Source organism: Parasteatoda tepidariorum, chromosome 2, assembly GCF_043381705.1.
Source record: "Parasteatoda tepidariorum isolate YZ-2023 chromosome 2, CAS_Ptep_4.0, whole genome shotgun sequence".
NCBI classification, from domain to species: Eukaryota; Metazoa; Arthropoda; class Arachnida; order Araneae; family Theridiidae; genus Parasteatoda; species Parasteatoda tepidariorum.
This window is the reverse complement of record NC_092205.1, coordinates 36,337,710-36,356,021: the sequence shown is the minus strand read 5'-3', so window position 1 is coordinate 36,356,021 and position 18,312 is coordinate 36,337,710. Positions and strand designations below refer to the sequence as shown.

General features: G+C 27.2%; 1 protein-coding gene and 1 long non-coding RNA gene across 2 annotated transcripts in view; one reads left to right on the top strand and one right to left on the bottom strand.

Moving 5' to 3' along the window:
- LOC139424980 (uncharacterized) overlaps positions 1-18,312 on the top strand; it is a 197,917-nt gene that overhangs the window by 35,870 nt on the left and 143,735 nt on the right. The gene's annotated exons all lie outside the window — the stretch shown is intronic.
- Positions 2,859-16,059, bottom strand: LOC107436192 (uncharacterized). The gene is made up of 3 exons (XM_016047796.3): positions 15,600-16,059; positions 8,592-8,646; positions 2,859-3,541 (listed from the first exon to the last, which is right to left on the bottom strand). The coding sequence occupies exons 1-3, from the start codon at positions 15,753-15,755 to the stop codon at positions 3,207-3,209; spliced, it is 546 nt and encodes a 181-aa protein (XP_015903282.1). The 5' UTR covers positions 15,756-16,059; the 3' UTR covers positions 2,859-3,206.

The window sequence follows — 18,312 nt, the reverse complement described above, 5'->3', positions numbered from 1 at the left end:
ATTTAACTGCGTCTTGTATTTTCTCATTATAAATAATTTCAAATGAAATTAAAATTAAAAGAATCAAGTTGTTTCAATGGCTAAACCTAATTATATTTCACGCGTAAGAGTAGTTAGTTTTATAATGCTAGTTAGTTACTAGTAATGTAAAATCCTTTTATGCTGTTATGTTGCCTCTTTCTTCAGTAATGAAATAATTAGCTAAAGAAACAATAAAATGCACGCACATGCTTGTAACTAATTTCAAGGACACATTTATTGACGTATAATATTTTATAATCGACTGATATTCTAGGTATGTAATTAGAATTTTTAGTAGATGTTAAATCATAAATGTGATATCTTTTTTTAAAACTACGTTTTGTGTTCTCAACGGTAGGGGGCAGTATATTTGCAGAGGTTCCGGTAGAAAATTCGCTTGTATTGATTTCTTTTTTTTACAACACCTTTCGAGTTATTTTTAAAATAATTATTTGTTTCCGATGGCAAAAAAACTCGTTTGCAAATAGTGATAGTTGATCTGCTTTTGGGTGCACTATGCCTCCAAGTACTAATTTATTATCTGAAATTAGGGTGTTTAAATTACCTAAAGACTCATAACGCTGAATTCCCGTAGACTAATGCATTGAAACGGAGAGATCTGAGAAAAAGAAATATTCACCTTCAGCAATAATGTCATACGAGCACAGCAATACTTCCTGTAATTTTCTTTAGGGTAAATCACTTGATTTTTGCCACTTAATCATCTACTTAATCATTGCATACGTTAAAATGCAATGGTTAAGTGCAGTTAATTCTATGAATAAATTTAAACAATCAAGGTGGTACTTTCCGACAGGATAACGCTAGCCCTCCTGCTGTTGTTGTAACCCAACATGTTCTACAGAATATCGACATGTTGCATTGGTCTGCTAGATCACCAGATCTTTCATCAATCGAGCACTTATGGGACATCATTGCATGGCAACTTTAGCATCGTCCACAACCAACAATAACTACTTCCGTATTGACTGACCAAGTGCGATAAACATGAAACTCCCACAAATTGATAAAGTATCTGTATGACAGAATGCATGCCCGCTTGCATGCTTGCATTTAGAATTTTGGTGGTTACACTGATTATTAATGTACAAGTATTTCAAATTTGAAATGGTTTTTCTCTGAATTGCATTAATCTGTGATCGTGAAGCTTTAATCAATTAAATATGTTACTCAGAGAAGCGCATTGCCAAAATTTTATTATTCTTCAAAATTGTTTTCTTGGTGTTGTTCTTTTCTCGTCTGTGTACATTGCGGGAACAATCGCAAGTTCCAATGCACCCATACTATAAAATTTATGTGGTACCCTATTTAGCGATATCATTCTTGGGAACTACAAGTCGGATAAGCACTAACGTATCCTATGAAATTGTAAACTGATATTTATTTTTCCTTTTTTGCATTTGCTTTTACATTTTGTGTTAGACTTTTTTTTAAGGAAATCGATGTCTGTAATTGTTTAGTGCCTGTTAATATTCAATAATTTTTATTTGTTGAACTTTATTCAAGTATTGAGAAAATAAATGATGTAATTACGAATAATATTTTTTTATCCATTTTGTGTAAAATTGTGCTTTAAATTTCTTATAAGTCTGAAACTATTACACAGTTGGAATTTTCATAATAAAATTACGGTAAAATAACCTTCAGCAGTCTGTCTATCCAATTAACTGTAAAATTGACTGTAAAGAATATTTTTTACCTTTACGGTTTTGAAACCATTTACAACTAGTTTACAACAAGTTGTGAGCAAAACCATGAATGCAAAACTATACTGTTTTTAACCATTTACAATTAGCATTATTTCAAAGTCGTAAAGAGAAATTTAACTGGGCATGGTGCTACCATCAATGCGTGAATGAGAGTACTGTATTCTAATAGTCCAGGGTCACAAACAGGGGAGTGCAGGGCACTGGAAACTCTTCTTGTGTTGAAGGGAATGGAGAAAATATTGTGATGTCCCCATGGTGAAATATTGTCCCCGTTCTGTCGTATCTGAGATTGAAAGAATAGCCCTCTCGGATATAACATATAGCCAACTGTAAATGACCTCATAATGTGCTCACCACACACTTATTACTATAAGATTGTTTAGCTGCCGCTGATGTGTTTGACATTTCATGTTGGAAAATAAAAATAATTTAGTAAATGATGCAGATATTACCTGTGTACCGTATAACACTAAGTATTACCCTGGGTGTGAGAAGCAGTAGTTATGCTCTCACAGTCAATTGAAGATTGAATCTGTATTAAATTTAAATTTGTAATATCTTGTATTCATTTATATATGTGATTTGTCAAAATATTGATTTTTTTCTTTGTGAATAAAGTCATATAACGTGACAAATTTTTATCTTTATCAATTTATATGTCGTATCAATCTATTATGACTAGCTAATATTATTTTGAAACTAAATGCTCAACTACCTAAACTTCTACAAGTATGTTTCAAACGATAGTTCTATTCAGAAATCTGAGAATAAAATTTACGAAGAAATGAAAAGATCGTTTTTAACTTGAAAATGGCAAAATGATATAATGCTAATTTAGAAAATTCCTCTTCTTTTTCGACAGTCGATTGTTTCAGTTTAGGAGAGTGTCAATTTTAATCAGAAAAAACAGTACTCAATTTAGAAAGATATTCTAACTAGGAAGCCAATTGTTTCAATTTACGACTTAGTCAGTGTTAATTGGAAAGCACGGTTATCAATTTAGGGTTCAGTTCTTTTTATCGTTCATGAAAAATTGAATTAAGCCCACTTTTGATGAATGTATGAAAAAGTATAGTAATTATAGATGTATGAATTTTATTCAAGACATTTTGGGAAGAAAAATTTTATTTATAGGTTGAATATCCACAAGATTTTTTTTTGTATATTTTAAAATATTTTCTTACATAACACGATACAACATTCAGATATTCACATTGCATATTTTTTATTCCATTGTGTATTTTTATAATTACAAACATTAGGGAAAACAATATATTTTGTTAACATTTTTTTCATTAACATATTTTTTCTGGCAGATAAAGTTCAAGTCAAAGAAAAAGGAAACACAAATATAAATCTTGGCATCAAAAAATCCAGAAGTTATCCAATCGCTATCCACTAAGCAAACCTCAAAAGAAACTCTTCTATAGGCTTTCAAAACATTAAATTTATGAATTATCTTCTATCGGAGTTTTCAAGAAAATCATAGTAGTCAGATCTTTTCCCTGGTCCCCCAAGGAACTCGGACACTCTTTTTTGAAGGACGTCGTGCATGGCGTTTCCAGCAGCATGTCTTTTTCCTGGACCTCCTAGAAATTCGGAAACTCTCTTTCCAGGACCTCCAAGGAATTCTGAGACACGTTTTCCGGGTCCACCAAGGAATTCAGACATTCGCTTTCCAGGTCCACCCAGAAATTCGGATACTCTTTTTCCTGGTCCTCCTAAAAATTCCGATAGACGCTTTTCATTGCGTTCCGACATCCATTCTGGCGAGTAGGTATCTTCTGGATCTGAAACAGGCTAATGCTGAACCATTTTTTTTTGAAAAAAATGAAAATGCACTCTTTTCTAAAACTTTTCATCATAACTATCCCAAAATACACAAATATGTAATAACTAAACAATTTCGTAGCTAAATAGCTTCAATACTGTAAATTACATATTGATAATAGTTTTTTATAAATCGGTTGATTTTTGGATTAAACGTGGTTTTGTTTCATTTATTTACTTACACTTAAGACCCTAAAAGAAAACAAGATATTCTTTTTACTTGAACAGCAAAGTCATTATTCAGAAATAACTTATCAGATATTGGAGTTCGTTTCAGGTATTCCAGCATATAAAAAAATGAATGAAACATTTAAACTAAAACATTTCTTTGGGTAGTTTAAAGATTAGAAAGAGTAGATTTCTGAAAATTTTAGTCAAAAATGCCAATCTGGGTTGTTTTTAAGAGAATCCAAGAAGTTTTGCACATAATTATAAAATTCGTGTACCCAAAGGTAATTAATTCCATGCTTGTAATAAATAATTATTATTAAGTACTTATTATGCACTAAATAATAATTAAGTACTTATAATTTTTTAAATATTATTCGAAAAAATTTAATTGCAAAATATACTCGTTTTTACATCATTCTAAAGATTATAATTTTGTAAAACATTATACAAGCTTTGAGAAAAATTAGTCGAATAGATTTAGAGAAATCGGTTTTTGAATATACGACATTTTTTTTCCATTAGGGATGAGTCATAGAACGTGTGGTTCCCATCACTAAATGAAAAATTATTCGGGTGTTCCTTTTCTTTATTTTGATTACTGTACAACAATTAAATTTCCTGTCTCCGAAAATATTTATTCATTGCATTTTAAATACATTTTTTTTCTAGTGCGCAGATCTAAATTCATTTTAAAACAAAGGGATACATGATCAAATTATGGTGAATTTAAAATATGGAAAAATAATAGTTTTCTTTTATAATTTCATTGCCTATTTTTTTTAAATGACAAAAAGTATGAAACATAAGTTTTTCGAAATGAACTGCTTGATTTAAAAAAAATTTGGAATATTTAGACTTTTCCCTGAAATATTCAACTTTTCTTTAATTCTTCAACCAGTAAAGAGTTTTTGACATATAATGCCATGAATTCAAAGAGGTCATCTAAACAATGTTTAGAACAAGCAATCATCAAACACTGAAATGCTAATGTTCTAAAGACGTCCTTTTGCCAACTTCGTCATCTCTTTTGACTAAATTCTATTCCTAACTTTAAATTTGCAATTTAAACTTAAAGAACAACTCTTTAAGTGCATTTCCGTAATTTCTGGAATTTTGGAAAAGTATTTAAGTGTCTTTGCGTAGCATGTAGAGAAATGCAAAATATGCTTTAATAAGCTTTTAAATTTTGATCAAATGCTTGAGTTAGTAGTATTTATTCTACAAAAAGAGGTTTTTTAAAGTCTTGGAATGCGAAATCTTTTATATATATATANGTCAAGTGCTCTAAATTATAAAATATGTAGTTCTTGTATTTTTTTGTGGCAATGTATTTTTCTTTTGGAATTATTTTCAGGTTAAACAAGTATTTTTGTTTGTATGTATTATATGTGTGTATATATATATATATATATATATAATTAAATAAATCCCACGTCTTTTGCTTAACTTAAATTTTTTTTTGACGATGCATAATTAGTTTACCGATGTTCTACATGGTTTCGTGCCTATCTTTGTGTAAAGTAAGAAACATATAGCGAAAGAATTATAATTTTTGTTAAAGAATCTATGGGTAAGAATATAGATTTTGTCACTTAAGAGAACTGATACTTGACGGTCTTGGCTTACTTGAAATAAATGGAAAGAACAGTTGCTAACATAAGTAAATTCCAAGTTTCAACAATCAATCAGGATCGAGATACCCATAATACGTCACTTGCAGGTACCCCATTAACAAATTACTCTATTTTGATTTTAAATTCAGCTGCAAACAGTTTTTTTTATTCAAACGATATTTTTAATCATTTCCGAAAGTTAAAATTCATTAACTGATCTACATCTTTTTAAAAACTCCAAACGATATTAAAAGAAATTATTTATTTTTACTTGCAGCTAGTTGGATGAAAATGTTCTTTTCTTTGTAATTTTGTGCTGGTATAGAAGCTGTGTAGGAAAATATATATTGTTTGTGAGGTACTGTTTTAAAAAAAATAAATATTATTTTACTCTACTATTTGTAGTTTTTCAAGCAAGGACGAAAGCAGAGCCTTTTTTGTAGAGATAACATCTGAAAATAAATGAGATTGCGTTTCTTTAATATTATTCTTTTACAAAATGATTGTTATTTGAGCCCTAAAAATACGTTTGAAGAGATAAAGAAGTCTTCGCCTTTGCATTCATATCAGAATAATTTGCAACAAAAAGACTATAATTCCTGCAGCTCTGTTGCAAAGTTTATGTTAAGTTTCGGTTGCCTACTATTATTATTGTACTCGCAAATTGCTAGATGAAAAAGACATTTTCCCTTAGAATTGTAAGTGAAATACTTTTATTTCTTTATCGAATATTTTACAATGTGTAGAATAACATATTTAATCGTTATTTTACTTTTAAGACTTCCATTCGAAATAATATTTCTACGACATCTTTATTTAATATTAATTGATAGTTCTATTACTCTGATGTATTGAATTTACAATTTTTATTATTTATATTTCAATAATAAAAATTCATATAATAAAAAATCATAAAATTAGTTGGTAAATATTTTGTGAAAAAAGCAACATTTCAAATAGGTCAATGCACTTTCTAAAAGTGATTGCTTGTTTTAAGAAATTTAAGAAAATTTATTTTAAGAAAAAAATTGAAAAATTTGTAATATCCTTGTTATTGAAATCTACAATCACTGTAGAGTGTAATTTAATTTATAACTAAACTATTATCTATAAAATATAAGTATTTCAAAGAGAAATGTATTTCCAAACTATTTTTTTAAAATCTAGTGTCTGTATTTGGAACAGAAGATTAAGAACTAAATCATATATTTATGTTATCGAAAAAAAGTTACGATTATTTCGATTTAAAAGCATTTTCTTTTTAAATTTAAATGAAAATAAAATTCTAAATTTAGTTTTCCAATCATTATAATGACTGTGATAAATTGATTAAATTGTTACATTGTTAATTGTTCACGCAAAGTTACCAATAATGTTGAATGAGAATGGCATAAAAGTAATTATTATAGCGTAAAAATATGAGAGTATTGTGTAACATTAATGTATGCATATGGACATTAACCAAATGCGATCATAAATGTAAACGATCTTTTAAACAATTTTTTCTATATTAGGTTCTATTGCTGATAAGTAATTTCTATTCTTTCGCAACATCGTTTTACATCGTCTCAAAATTTACGACAGTAAAAATTGCTATGAAAAACAAGCACGTCAATAAATTCTTTTATTAATCTCGTCGTAGTTACTCTTTCGTACAAACTTATACAAGGTGGGTAAATATAACTCACCATATGAAAGAGCTTAGAAAAACTGCAATTCTGTCAATATTTTAAACTCTATTAAAAGAAATATATAGGTGTTTTTTAAACTAAATATTTGTTAAACTGTTTAAACAATGCTTGGAAGATCATAATAATGAAAGATAGAAAACTAATATTGACAAAAAATATTACCTTGCTAAAATATTTTTTTTTACCCTTCTTGATACCAAAGAAAAATTTCTACTTAAAAAAAAACTTTAACACCTTTGCTTCTATGCTTCAATTCCTGTTTAAAATGCAGTCACAAGAAAAAGTAGAACTAATCTTATTTAATACCTTATCATTTGAGGAGGAAGTATTATACCAACACATTTGAAGGGTGCTTAACATTTAACACTTCAGAAAATTTGTGTATTATCTTATTTTTATGCTTTTCTACTCTTTTGAACATGTTAATTTTTAATTATACCTTTCAGTGAAATTATGCAACTAAAAAATTGCTTATTGTTTGATGGATTTTAATAAACTGTACCTTTTTTCAGATAAATTTTTTTAAATACATCTTTACAAAAGATATATCTGATATGTAAGCACCTAAAGGAATATTTTTTATTTAACTAATTATTATTAACTTTTTTTATTTGATGATTTTTTGCAGAGGGATAAAAATCTTTAAATTTTAAGACACAAAACTTCTTCTAAGTTATAATTTTTAATATTTCAATTTTTTAGTTAAATTTTTTTAGTTAATTACAAAAATTTTACTTATTTTTAAAAGGAAATTTTTAAAATTTTTTTTTGTATAAATACATAAAGGGAAACTAGAAAAAATATTAAAATTTTATTTCATACAATTTCTTGTTAATAGGGATTTAAATCTATTTATAAATGTTACAAAATTGCTTTATGACTAATATTAATATTATTGCATATATGCATATTTTTCCACACTTTTTACTAATAAGTCGACATTTTCAGAGCAGATGAGTGATAATATTTGATATTTTTAAATATAGTAACGAAATAAATGAATTACTGTGCTATTCGGAATTGTAATAGCGAAATATGGAAGCTGAAATAGTAATAACAGTTGATAGTAAATTAATTCCGCTTAATTCCCAACTCTGAAAATGTTAATTAAAATAGTAAATTTTTCTGTATGGGATTTATATTAAATGGGGATATAAAAATTCTTCTTTTTTCTTGCTTGCCAGCTACAAGTTGAATAAAATTAAAATTCTTCTGTCCCTATCCCTCATTATAGAAGTTTTCATATCTCTAGGCTCGTTGCCTAGTAACGAATCGATATCTGAGTTCCTAATTCTCTCTTTCATGAATAACTGCTTATACACTCAAAGCTTATTATGTAATTATAATTCAAAGTTAAAATTCATTATTGGGTTTTTAAAAAAAAGTTAGAACTTATTTCTTTTTTTAATAACTCGCTGTTTTTTTACGCGCATTTGTTGAGAATCATACTGAACGAATTTCCGAGGAGTATGATTAAAAAGTTATCTTCATTTTATTTTCCCTTCTACTCACCGACACACATTTCTTATTCTTACCTTTTTCAGCGAGAAAGAATACACATCGCTTCAGCTGCTTGTGCTGTTTCTCATTCTACAGGAAATTAAATAGATCATACATATCATTTCTGTTTTTGATAGATCGTTTCATATAAAATTCCAAAGACATTTGGCAATATTTTTTTTAAATGCAAGTGAGTTACAGACGATATTTATATACATTAAATAAGCAAAATTACCTTTTAATTTTATTATCAGATTTCAAGATTAATAACAGAGATCTCAGGGGGAAAACAGAGTAATATATGCTCAAAGCAAATTTTAAGTATTCATGAAAACAAAAATCAGTCGTTTTATTAAGAAAAATTAGTTAGAAAATTAGAGTTTAGAAAGTATGAGTAATTCCTTCTAATACATTAGTTAAGAACCTGATTAAGTTACGCCCAACCCAAATTTCAAGTAAACGTTTAAATGTGTATCAGGTAATGAGAAAGTAAAAAACTGAGAGAAGAACTTTAAAACAGTTAATAAAATGCTGATGTAAAAAAGCGGCAGTGATGGACCTACCAAACTTCGAGGAGCAGTAGGTAAACATCTCTTACTCTTTCAGACTCAGATTTACTGGGAACTCAGCAGATTAATGTGGTTGTCCAAAGTCATATTCTTATTAAAATCTGTCTTTGTAGTGTTTTTAAAAAAATTACATTATTATGGAGCAACAGCATGCAATCAGAGTTTGCTTACTATTTAGACACAGTGCAATGGAAACATTTGCAAAACTCCAGTGAGTCTGTGGAGACAGTATTTTGAGAACAGCCTAAGTTTTTCAATGGCTTAAGACATTTCAGAAGGAAGAGAGTCGAAGAGAAATCAAACAATGAAAGTTCTTCAACGGCAAGAACCGATGGAAATGCTGATAGAATCCGGAATGTCGATTTTTTTTTATCATTGAGTGATGGTCATTATGAGCTTAAGCCAGATGAATTTGTATCATACCATCATGCATCATATTTTGAATAATTCAATAAATTTGAATTACAGAAGGGATCACGGCTGTGAGACCAAACATCGAGAACGGAAAACTTATTGTTACACAGCAATGTCTTTAAACGTGTTTCAGGCAACAATTAACACATTTCTGAGGTTTCTCAACCTGACTCACCCGACTAGAGTTCTTATGATTCAAAGTTGAAAATTAATCTCAAGAAATGATATTTTCGGAAACAGGAAAACATTGAAAAAGGTTTCACCAACCAGATAAAGGCTTTTACAGTTCACGAGTTTCAGTACTGTTATTAAAAGTGAAAAACCATCACCGTCGAGGGAGACATTATTGAATTTGCAATTCTATTCGGATAAAAAAAATATTTAAAAAAAAGGTCTCGTTACTTAATTAACGCGCATCGCATATCGAAAAATCAAAAATTGATCTAAAAATACAGAATTAATTTTAAGTATTCCGTATCTTTTACCAAGCAATATTTTTTAATAAATATACTATAAACATTGTACAAATTGTAAAAGTAAAGATGTTTTTAGGAATAATTAGCAAACTCAAAAATCGATCTATTTTTTTCTTAAAATTTTTTTTTAAAGAATTTATGTCAAAATTTCAAACTTTTTAATATTGAGTATTAAAATAACAGTTTTTTCCAAGGAAAAATTACGTTAATATTTCTTCTAGAAGAGTATTTTTAACAATGCATGTTTTATTTTTAATTTTTGTTTTAGATTATTACCGATACCAAAATTACCGTTTGGTATTCTTAGGCTTTTAAAAAATAATTATAAATATGCATTATACTTATTTTTCAATATGTTTGGTATTGCATAATTTTTGCATTAAAGTTCATTTAAAACACTTTCCTTTTAAACGTTTCTTTAATATTTCTCGTGTTTTCATCTAAATTCCTTCTTGATGAACGTATTACAAAAAAATATCTAACGTTTCGTTTTACGTTAAACATAAATATATCATTTTACAATGAAAGATTTAAACGAATAAAGAATTCAATCTTTACATTTGAATGAAACCGCTCTTAAAGTAATCCAGAAAAACTTAAATTTAAATATATTCTCATATTTACATATCTAAAGGATGATCAGAATAAAACATTTGAATACATTGTTATAGTTAGCTAATAAAAAGATAAGAATAGATTCTTTCTGAATATCCCGACACCACTAGCGTTTGATCAAATAAATGCATTTTAGTAATGATTTTTTGAGAATACAAATCTCATTGTTAACTGATGAAACTCAAAAAGGTTCTTTTTTTCTCTCTCTTTCATTCAAATATTCGTAAACGTTCTCTGAGGTCCTATAAAAAAAAGAATAATCGTGAATTGCATTTGAAGATTCACCTATTTGTCAGGGTTTTGGGAAGATGAAATACTTTACGTGCTGCTACGCATAAATCGTTCTAAAGATGCAAATTAGAAATTTAAAAGGTTTCGAGTTATTGAAATCTTTTAAATCATTTGATGATACAGTTGGAATGTTACGTTGAGTTTTGCATGTAAGAAAACAAAATGCTTCAGAGATATAGGCTTAATGATAAAAGATTAATTAAGAAAAACTAGCTATAAACTTAATTTCAAGTATTAAAAGCAGTATAACTACAGTTTTTAAGATGTTATTTAGAATTTACTTTTGTTTTCTAAAGTAAAAGAAAACACAAGTTCAAACATTGAATTTTTTGTATCTTATTTTTTTAAGTCCTTCGAAAAATTTATATTTTATTGATTCATTGAAATGAAATTAAAAATTGATTTATTAAAAAATAGCCGTTTATCTAAAAGGTAATCCCATGAAGATAATTTTTAAGCTAGAAAATATTTTTTAATCAAATTTTCCCTTAAGCTATAAATTTTTTTTTACAAATTTTTTCACTTTTTCAATGCAAATTATTTATTGTTTATTTGCATTAATAGCATTAAATTTGCAATAAGAATAGCAATCAAAATATTATCAGCAAATAATAGTCAATTATCTATTTGTCAATATATTCTGAAACTTTAAAAAATATTTTTAAAAAACCTTCTCTTCCAAATTATTTTTTACAGAAAAGAAAATTTTAAAATTGATAAGAAATTATAACATCGAATAATAATTTTTTTTTGTTTTCATTAAATTATGTTTTAAATGTCTTGTAAAACTCTAACTGCTATTTAAATAGATCAATTAATGAATTTTTCATTTTTTTATTCCTTATTTTATAATAGTTTTATCGATGCTTTTTATTTTAAATTTGTACTTTTTCGAGGCTTATATTAGTCTTAAAGAAAGAAGTATTAAAAAATTATCACTTTCATGCCTCAAAACGTCTCAAATTTTTAAAATTTAATATGGATGTAACAGTAATTTTGCGCTGTTTTGTACTCGAGCACCCTGATTTCTATCTGATTTTTTTCTTAATTTTTTTAATTAAAAAAAACAGAAAATACAAAGAACAAAACAACTTCCAAAATTGTATTTAATAATTCAAAAACTGTTAAAAATAAATGTGACATTGTTTTGCTCAAAGAAAAATGAGTTAAAATTCAAATGCTTTGGACCACAATATTTTTAAAACGCGGAAAAACTTTAATTGTAAATTGTTTGGAGGTTAGAATTCTTTCTTTTTTGTTTTACCGTACTTTATTTACATTAATACATTGTTCTTAACAGTATTTAAGCATCCTTCTTTATTGTACAAATGAGTTATAAAAGTAATAAATAAGTAATAATTAAAAAATTCACTGAAATATTTATTTTTAGCCAAATTCATAACACGTTTTACACTGGAGAAAAAAAATTAATTTTAGAAATACCAGAAAATAGTAAAATTTAGCGTGTTTCTGACTTTATGGAAATATCAAAAATGCAACATTTTTTATCGAAGAACTTTGTTAAGGATTTTGGTAAAATTAACAGTAAAATATGGTTTCATAATGCAGGATAAAACTTTCTAAATGTGGTAAGATTTGGTAAATTTTATAACGATTCCTTAAGGCATGGAATAAAAAAAGCATTTATTTGATTGTTTAATTTTGTTTTGTTCTTAATATGTGTTAATCAAAATTATAATTTTCAAAACCAGAATTTCTGGCAAAGCGTTACCACATAAACGGAAAAATTACCAAATGAATGGTTAACCATAAGTATGGTAATTTTTACAAGAAATGCCCTTACCATACAGTACGGTAATTTAACCAGATTTTTTTTTCTCAGTGAATTTTTTAATTTCTCTTATGATAAAATAGATGGGTTATTCCAACCTTTCAATTCTAAAAATATCGCCTTTGTAACTCACTTAAAAATTTATTTAAATAATTAAAACAATGTTACAAATAAAGCCAAGATGCTTTGGAAGTTTCGATCATGCTTACACTGTTATCTCCATGCATTTTTTTTTATCGTCAAGTACCCACACTGAGTTACATGCTTAACATGCATTAATAGTCCTGCGTTACATATTGGTGTAAACTGTCTTTATTCCTTGTAATACTGAAAAATATTATTAATTTTAAGTTATAGTTATTTTAGAGAATGTATGCATGTTCTATTTTATATTTATTCAGTTTCTCTAACGCGATGTTAATTTCTTTACCTCATGTTCTCATGCAAAATAAAGTTAAATTGCAAATTTTTGCAGAAACATTTTTATCGAGTATATGAAATGCATTATGCAGTCGACACAGCATCGTACACTCCCAGTAGAATATCATGCAGATATTTATGCAAGTTTCAAACCAAGATTCATTTCAAGAATTCCACGAAAACGTCATCAGAATTTACACAAAGAGGGCAGAGAATATGCTCAAAGATTCCATGGCACAAATACGAATAAAACTTAGAGACAACTTAATAACATTAACATTTTAATCAAGTTTGTTAACATTTTAACCTAATGCATAAACATTTTTACAAAACGAATTATTGCAATCAACTTAACATGCAAAGGGTTTCATAATAGAGGTATAAATGCATAACAATAAGTAAACAAAAAGAGTCAAATGACTTAATTTGCTATTCTATTATTTAATTCTAAATGTTTCTAAAACCTACAGATGAATTTTTCAAAACATATAAGACATTTAAATTGCTTTAAGTCAAAATTTGTAAAATATAAATGACTTTCGATTATGATTTCTTTCATTTTGTATTGAATTTTCCTGAAAAATAACTAAAATTTTGCTTTCCAAATTTTTTTACTGTCAAAAATATGAAATAAACTGTATTACTAAACTGCATAAATTATTTTGTTCCTTTATTAAAAAAACTAAGAAGCCTGTAAAAGCTTGTTTTAAGATATTCTTTTGCCGAAAATATGTTAATAGATTTTGAACATTTTTTAAACTTAGGAGACAATATTCTTTAGACTACATAGCGTTAACTTGGAAATTTAATTTTCTAAATATTTACTAACATTAAATTCATTTTTTTCTTATAAGACATTTTATATAAATACTTCTTATGTTATAATTTAACGTTAATTTTATCTTCTTCATTAAGTAGTATTACAATGTAGGAGATAAATCTTAACTGGATATTGAATTAACTATACAATAAAACAATTATTTCTTGTACAGAAAAATTAAAAATTAAAAGTTTATTGCTAACAATGCGAGCTAAAATGACAAAAACTGATTATACTTTCATCATATGTGATTACGCAAATTACTTACATATAGATATGACGGATATTTACGAATGAAAGTTAAACTTAATCTCATTTTTCCTTTTGTAACTTACGCATTTTTTTAAAAAAAAAAGTATGAAAAATCATTTCATGTTTCAGTGATACATATTTGGAGTTTGTGATTTTCTAATTTAAGTTGCACTAAAAAAATCTAAATTTTACTAAGTAATGATCAGTTTTTAAGGGAGAATCTAAAGTATTGTAAAAATGAATTAAACTAAAAAACAAAGAAGAATTATTCATACAAACATAACATGCTTAAACTCTCCAAACACATTTTAAAACTGAAGACTTGTAATGTAAAATTTTCCAAGTAAAACTCAAAACATTAAAAGTTTTCTAATTCAAATTGTTTAAAGCACATGTATGTCAGGGCATATGAATAATGTATGAGCTCAAAATAATTTTAGAGCTAATTCAAGTTTGACAAGAATTTAAAGGATTCACATACTAGAGAGTTTTATAATCTCTAAATGTAATTGTTAGTATTTTTGTGTCAACTTCATATATTTTCTATAAATTAAATGTTTTTCACTTAGATCCTTTTAAAGTTCAAGTCTTCTAATTTGCCTTATTTTATTTTCAGTTTCTTTTTTCTCAATTTTTCTGAGATAAGGAAGTTTTAGGAATAAAAGCTAATAAATACAGTGATGATATAAACATAAAACTTACATGCAGCTCAAAATTTGGAGAGTTAATAAATTTTTAATATTTACATGCAGTAAAAGCTTGCAGTGAATGTTCACATGCAGAGAATGCTTTTAAACTAGCATCTGTTTTTTCATGCAATAAAAACTGTAAAATAGAAATCAAGAATTAAAAATGAAATAATGTTTTCATCATTCAATATAAGAATGCAAGACATTAACTTGACATTTGAAACTTAATATTTAAAAAAAAACTAAACCATGCTTATAAACACAAAAACACACTAAATAATGTCCCGTACTTCTGTCAAAAAGGGATGTATTAATACTAGTCATTGATATTTTTCATTCTTATTGATTATTTTAATCATTGATTTATTTTAGTCATTGAAATCAATGAGTCATTAGATTTTTTTCCATAAGCAATGTTATTTGACGGCAGCTTAACAACAAAGAAAGAAAAATAATAAAAAAATTGGTTACAAGAGTATAATTGGAGCACGAAATTTGTGTATGTCATCCAAAAATAAATAAAATTTAAAATTCAGAAATTTAAAAAAAAAGATATTAATTTCATTCGTGGACTAGTACTAATACATACAGTTACGTATTTGTGCCATATTAGAGCGTTGTCCAAACACGTTTGATCATTCCAAAACACACATTCGACAAGAAGACAGACACACAAAATAAACACGTATTGCATCTCCCTCTCACCCTACGCTCCAGAATTCCACTTCCGTTCAAATTCGACATCTCTCCTTTTTCTGCCAAGAAATTCTGACCCCATTCTTTTCTGATGTTCAGATGATTGAGAACGATTGGAATGGAAGATAGAGTCTTCCTGGCTTTGCTCTTCGTCACTGATATCATCTAATCGTTTACCCAAAAATTCTGAGCCCATTCTTTTGTAAGGTAAATCATCCATTGTGTCATCATCTTCATACGATCTCTTGCCCAAAAATTCCGAGCCCATTCTTTTTCCTAAAAATTCTGAACCCATTCTTTTGCCTAAAAACTCTGATCCCATTCTCTTTCCTAAAAACTCAGATCCCATTCGTTTCCCCAGAAATTCGGATCCCATTCTCTTGCCTAAGAATTCCGATCCCATTCTTTTACCTAAAAATTCTGACCCCATTCTTTTGTCCTCTGGCTCACTATAAGAACGTTNTCCGCACTTCTGAGGCTGGAGATTCGAAAAAATATTAAAGAGAACACAAATGGCATGGAAATAGTAATATTTACGAACTTTACAACTAATGTCATTAAGCTAACATAACAATTATAGAAATCTTTATAATTAGATATATTTTTTTATTAATATCATATACAAAAAATAGATATATATTTTGCATCCTATTAAAAGTTTAATTATAATTTTAATAACTAATATATATGTGAAAAATATGCCTAATATTTTTAATAATATTATATGATAGATAATACTATGGGAAAAAAGTTCATATATATATTAAGCAAATTAAATTGATTTCTATGAAATTTAGATGATAAATTATAGTAAAAACTAAATTTATATTGTATCCAGGTAAATAAATATTAATCTAATGCTTTATGTCAAGTTTCAAAATATTATAAAATAACTATCTTTAGCATGAAATATTTGTGTTAATAATTATAATTGGTTTTCGAAGTCAAGAGTTTTTTGAAATTAGTAACTGTAGTTAAACGGTCAACATTTTACGCATGAATCTTTTAATGAGTGTTGGATAATAAGCTGGAACTAAATATATAAATACAACCTGATAATATTTAAAATGTTTGTAAACCTTAATTTAAAGGAGAAAAAGTTTGTTTTTATTTGTTTTTAATTTAAAAAAAATGCTTTACTAACTGCTCTCATATTGTTGTTTGAAAATTCCACAACTTTTTATTTATTTAACAATATTTATTCGGGCCAACACTTTATATTCTCGGTAACAAATGTTCACATATTATTGTTTGAAAATTCAACAGCTTGTTATTTGTTTAACAATATTTATTCGGGCCGTAACAATTACGTATTTTAAAATTACGAGCATAAGGTGTGTAAAATGATACACCGTTAAAACGTTAAAATTGTAATTAGTTTCTCAAATTATATTAATAATATGACACCATTCTAATTTCTTTCAAATAAAGTGCATAAGCTTTTTTTCCTGACATGTTTTTTATATTTAAATATTGCTGAATTCATAAAAATGAATGCTGTTTTGCAAATATTTGAGTTTTAATTTTTCCATCACACTTTTGTTTTAAATATTTTTCCAAAAAAAGTATATTTTTATAAAAGTCTAAATAAAAAATAAAATAAAAAAACCTTTTCTTTAGAACAACTTGAATTTCAACACTAGGCTTGAATAAGTTATTCTTAGATTTAAGAAGAAAAAAATGTTTTCCCACCTAGTATTTTATTAAACTCCTGTATAAAAAAAAATAAGAAGCTCAACTTTATGGAATAATTCAAAATCTGTGTTCTTCTACCTTGATGTGAAATGATAAGGAACATCCACGACGAAAGTTTTTCAAATATTCTGACTTGTTGCGGAATGCATTCCACCATAACACGGTTAATATGCTAATTCTGCGGTCAAGAAACAAGAAGGATCCCCAATAAACATTCGAATTCTGAGACACGATAAATTTGCATCTTCAAATTTTTTCATATTTGCATGAGTTTGAGGAATTGTCTGTAAATCGGAAAGAATGAAATTTTACTAAATATGTAAATTGTTAAGGTAAACCCACGGATAACAGATGCTGTTTCTTTTCGCCTCCAGTCGTTGATTTAGTGGTTGGTATTTTTTCCAAAATTCACCAATAATAATATTTTGTTTTTATTTTATCGCTGAAATAGCAGGTTAAATGCATTTGTCTTTAACCGAATATTTCGTCGATGAAATACATCTTCAGCAATATATCTCAAAAAGAGTTACAAACAATTTTACAAGTAAATCATAAATTTTTTAATAAATCAAGGGGATTAGACTATATTTGAGGGTGCCCCTTGATTCTCGCCAAGTTGTGATCGCGGTTGATCGCAAAGCTGGGTAATATAGTTTTATTTATGGGAACGTCTATAATTTTTTTTCTTCTGGAAACCCAATCGTGATTCTGATTGGTTTAGATTTTAGCGTTATTTTTGAATGTTCAACGGTATATGTAATTTCAGAGGCTACTTTTTATTTTTTTTCTGTGCTTACCCCTTTAATATTTGTTTCGATTCAAAATGTATTTTATTGGATTTATTAATTTTGCTTATATTGTGTTCATTGCAATTTTATTAAGTTTTGGCTCATGTTTTATAGACATTTCATTATGTTTTTGCCGCCATTCTATTTTGCACGGTGTTCCACGTGAACAGGAATGGCACCAAACAAAAATCGACAATTTCGCCAAGGGGGCACTCTCAAATATATTTTTACCAAATCAA

Excerpts from the sequence above, each read along its gene's own strand:
- LOC107436192 (XM_016047796.3), bottom strand. The coding sequence starts at position 15,755 with ATGATATCAGTGACGAAGAGCAAAGCCAGGAAGACTCTATCTTCCATT. Across the intron at positions 8,647-15,599 it reads GTGGAATTCTGGAGCGTAGG|AATGAGAAACAGCACAAGCA; the intron begins GTGAGAGGGAGA and ends AATTTCCTGTAG. Across the intron at positions 3,542-8,591 it reads ATTCTTTCTCGCTGAAAAAG|ATCCAGAAGATACCTACTCG; the intron begins GTAAGAATAAGA and ends AGCCTGTTTCAG.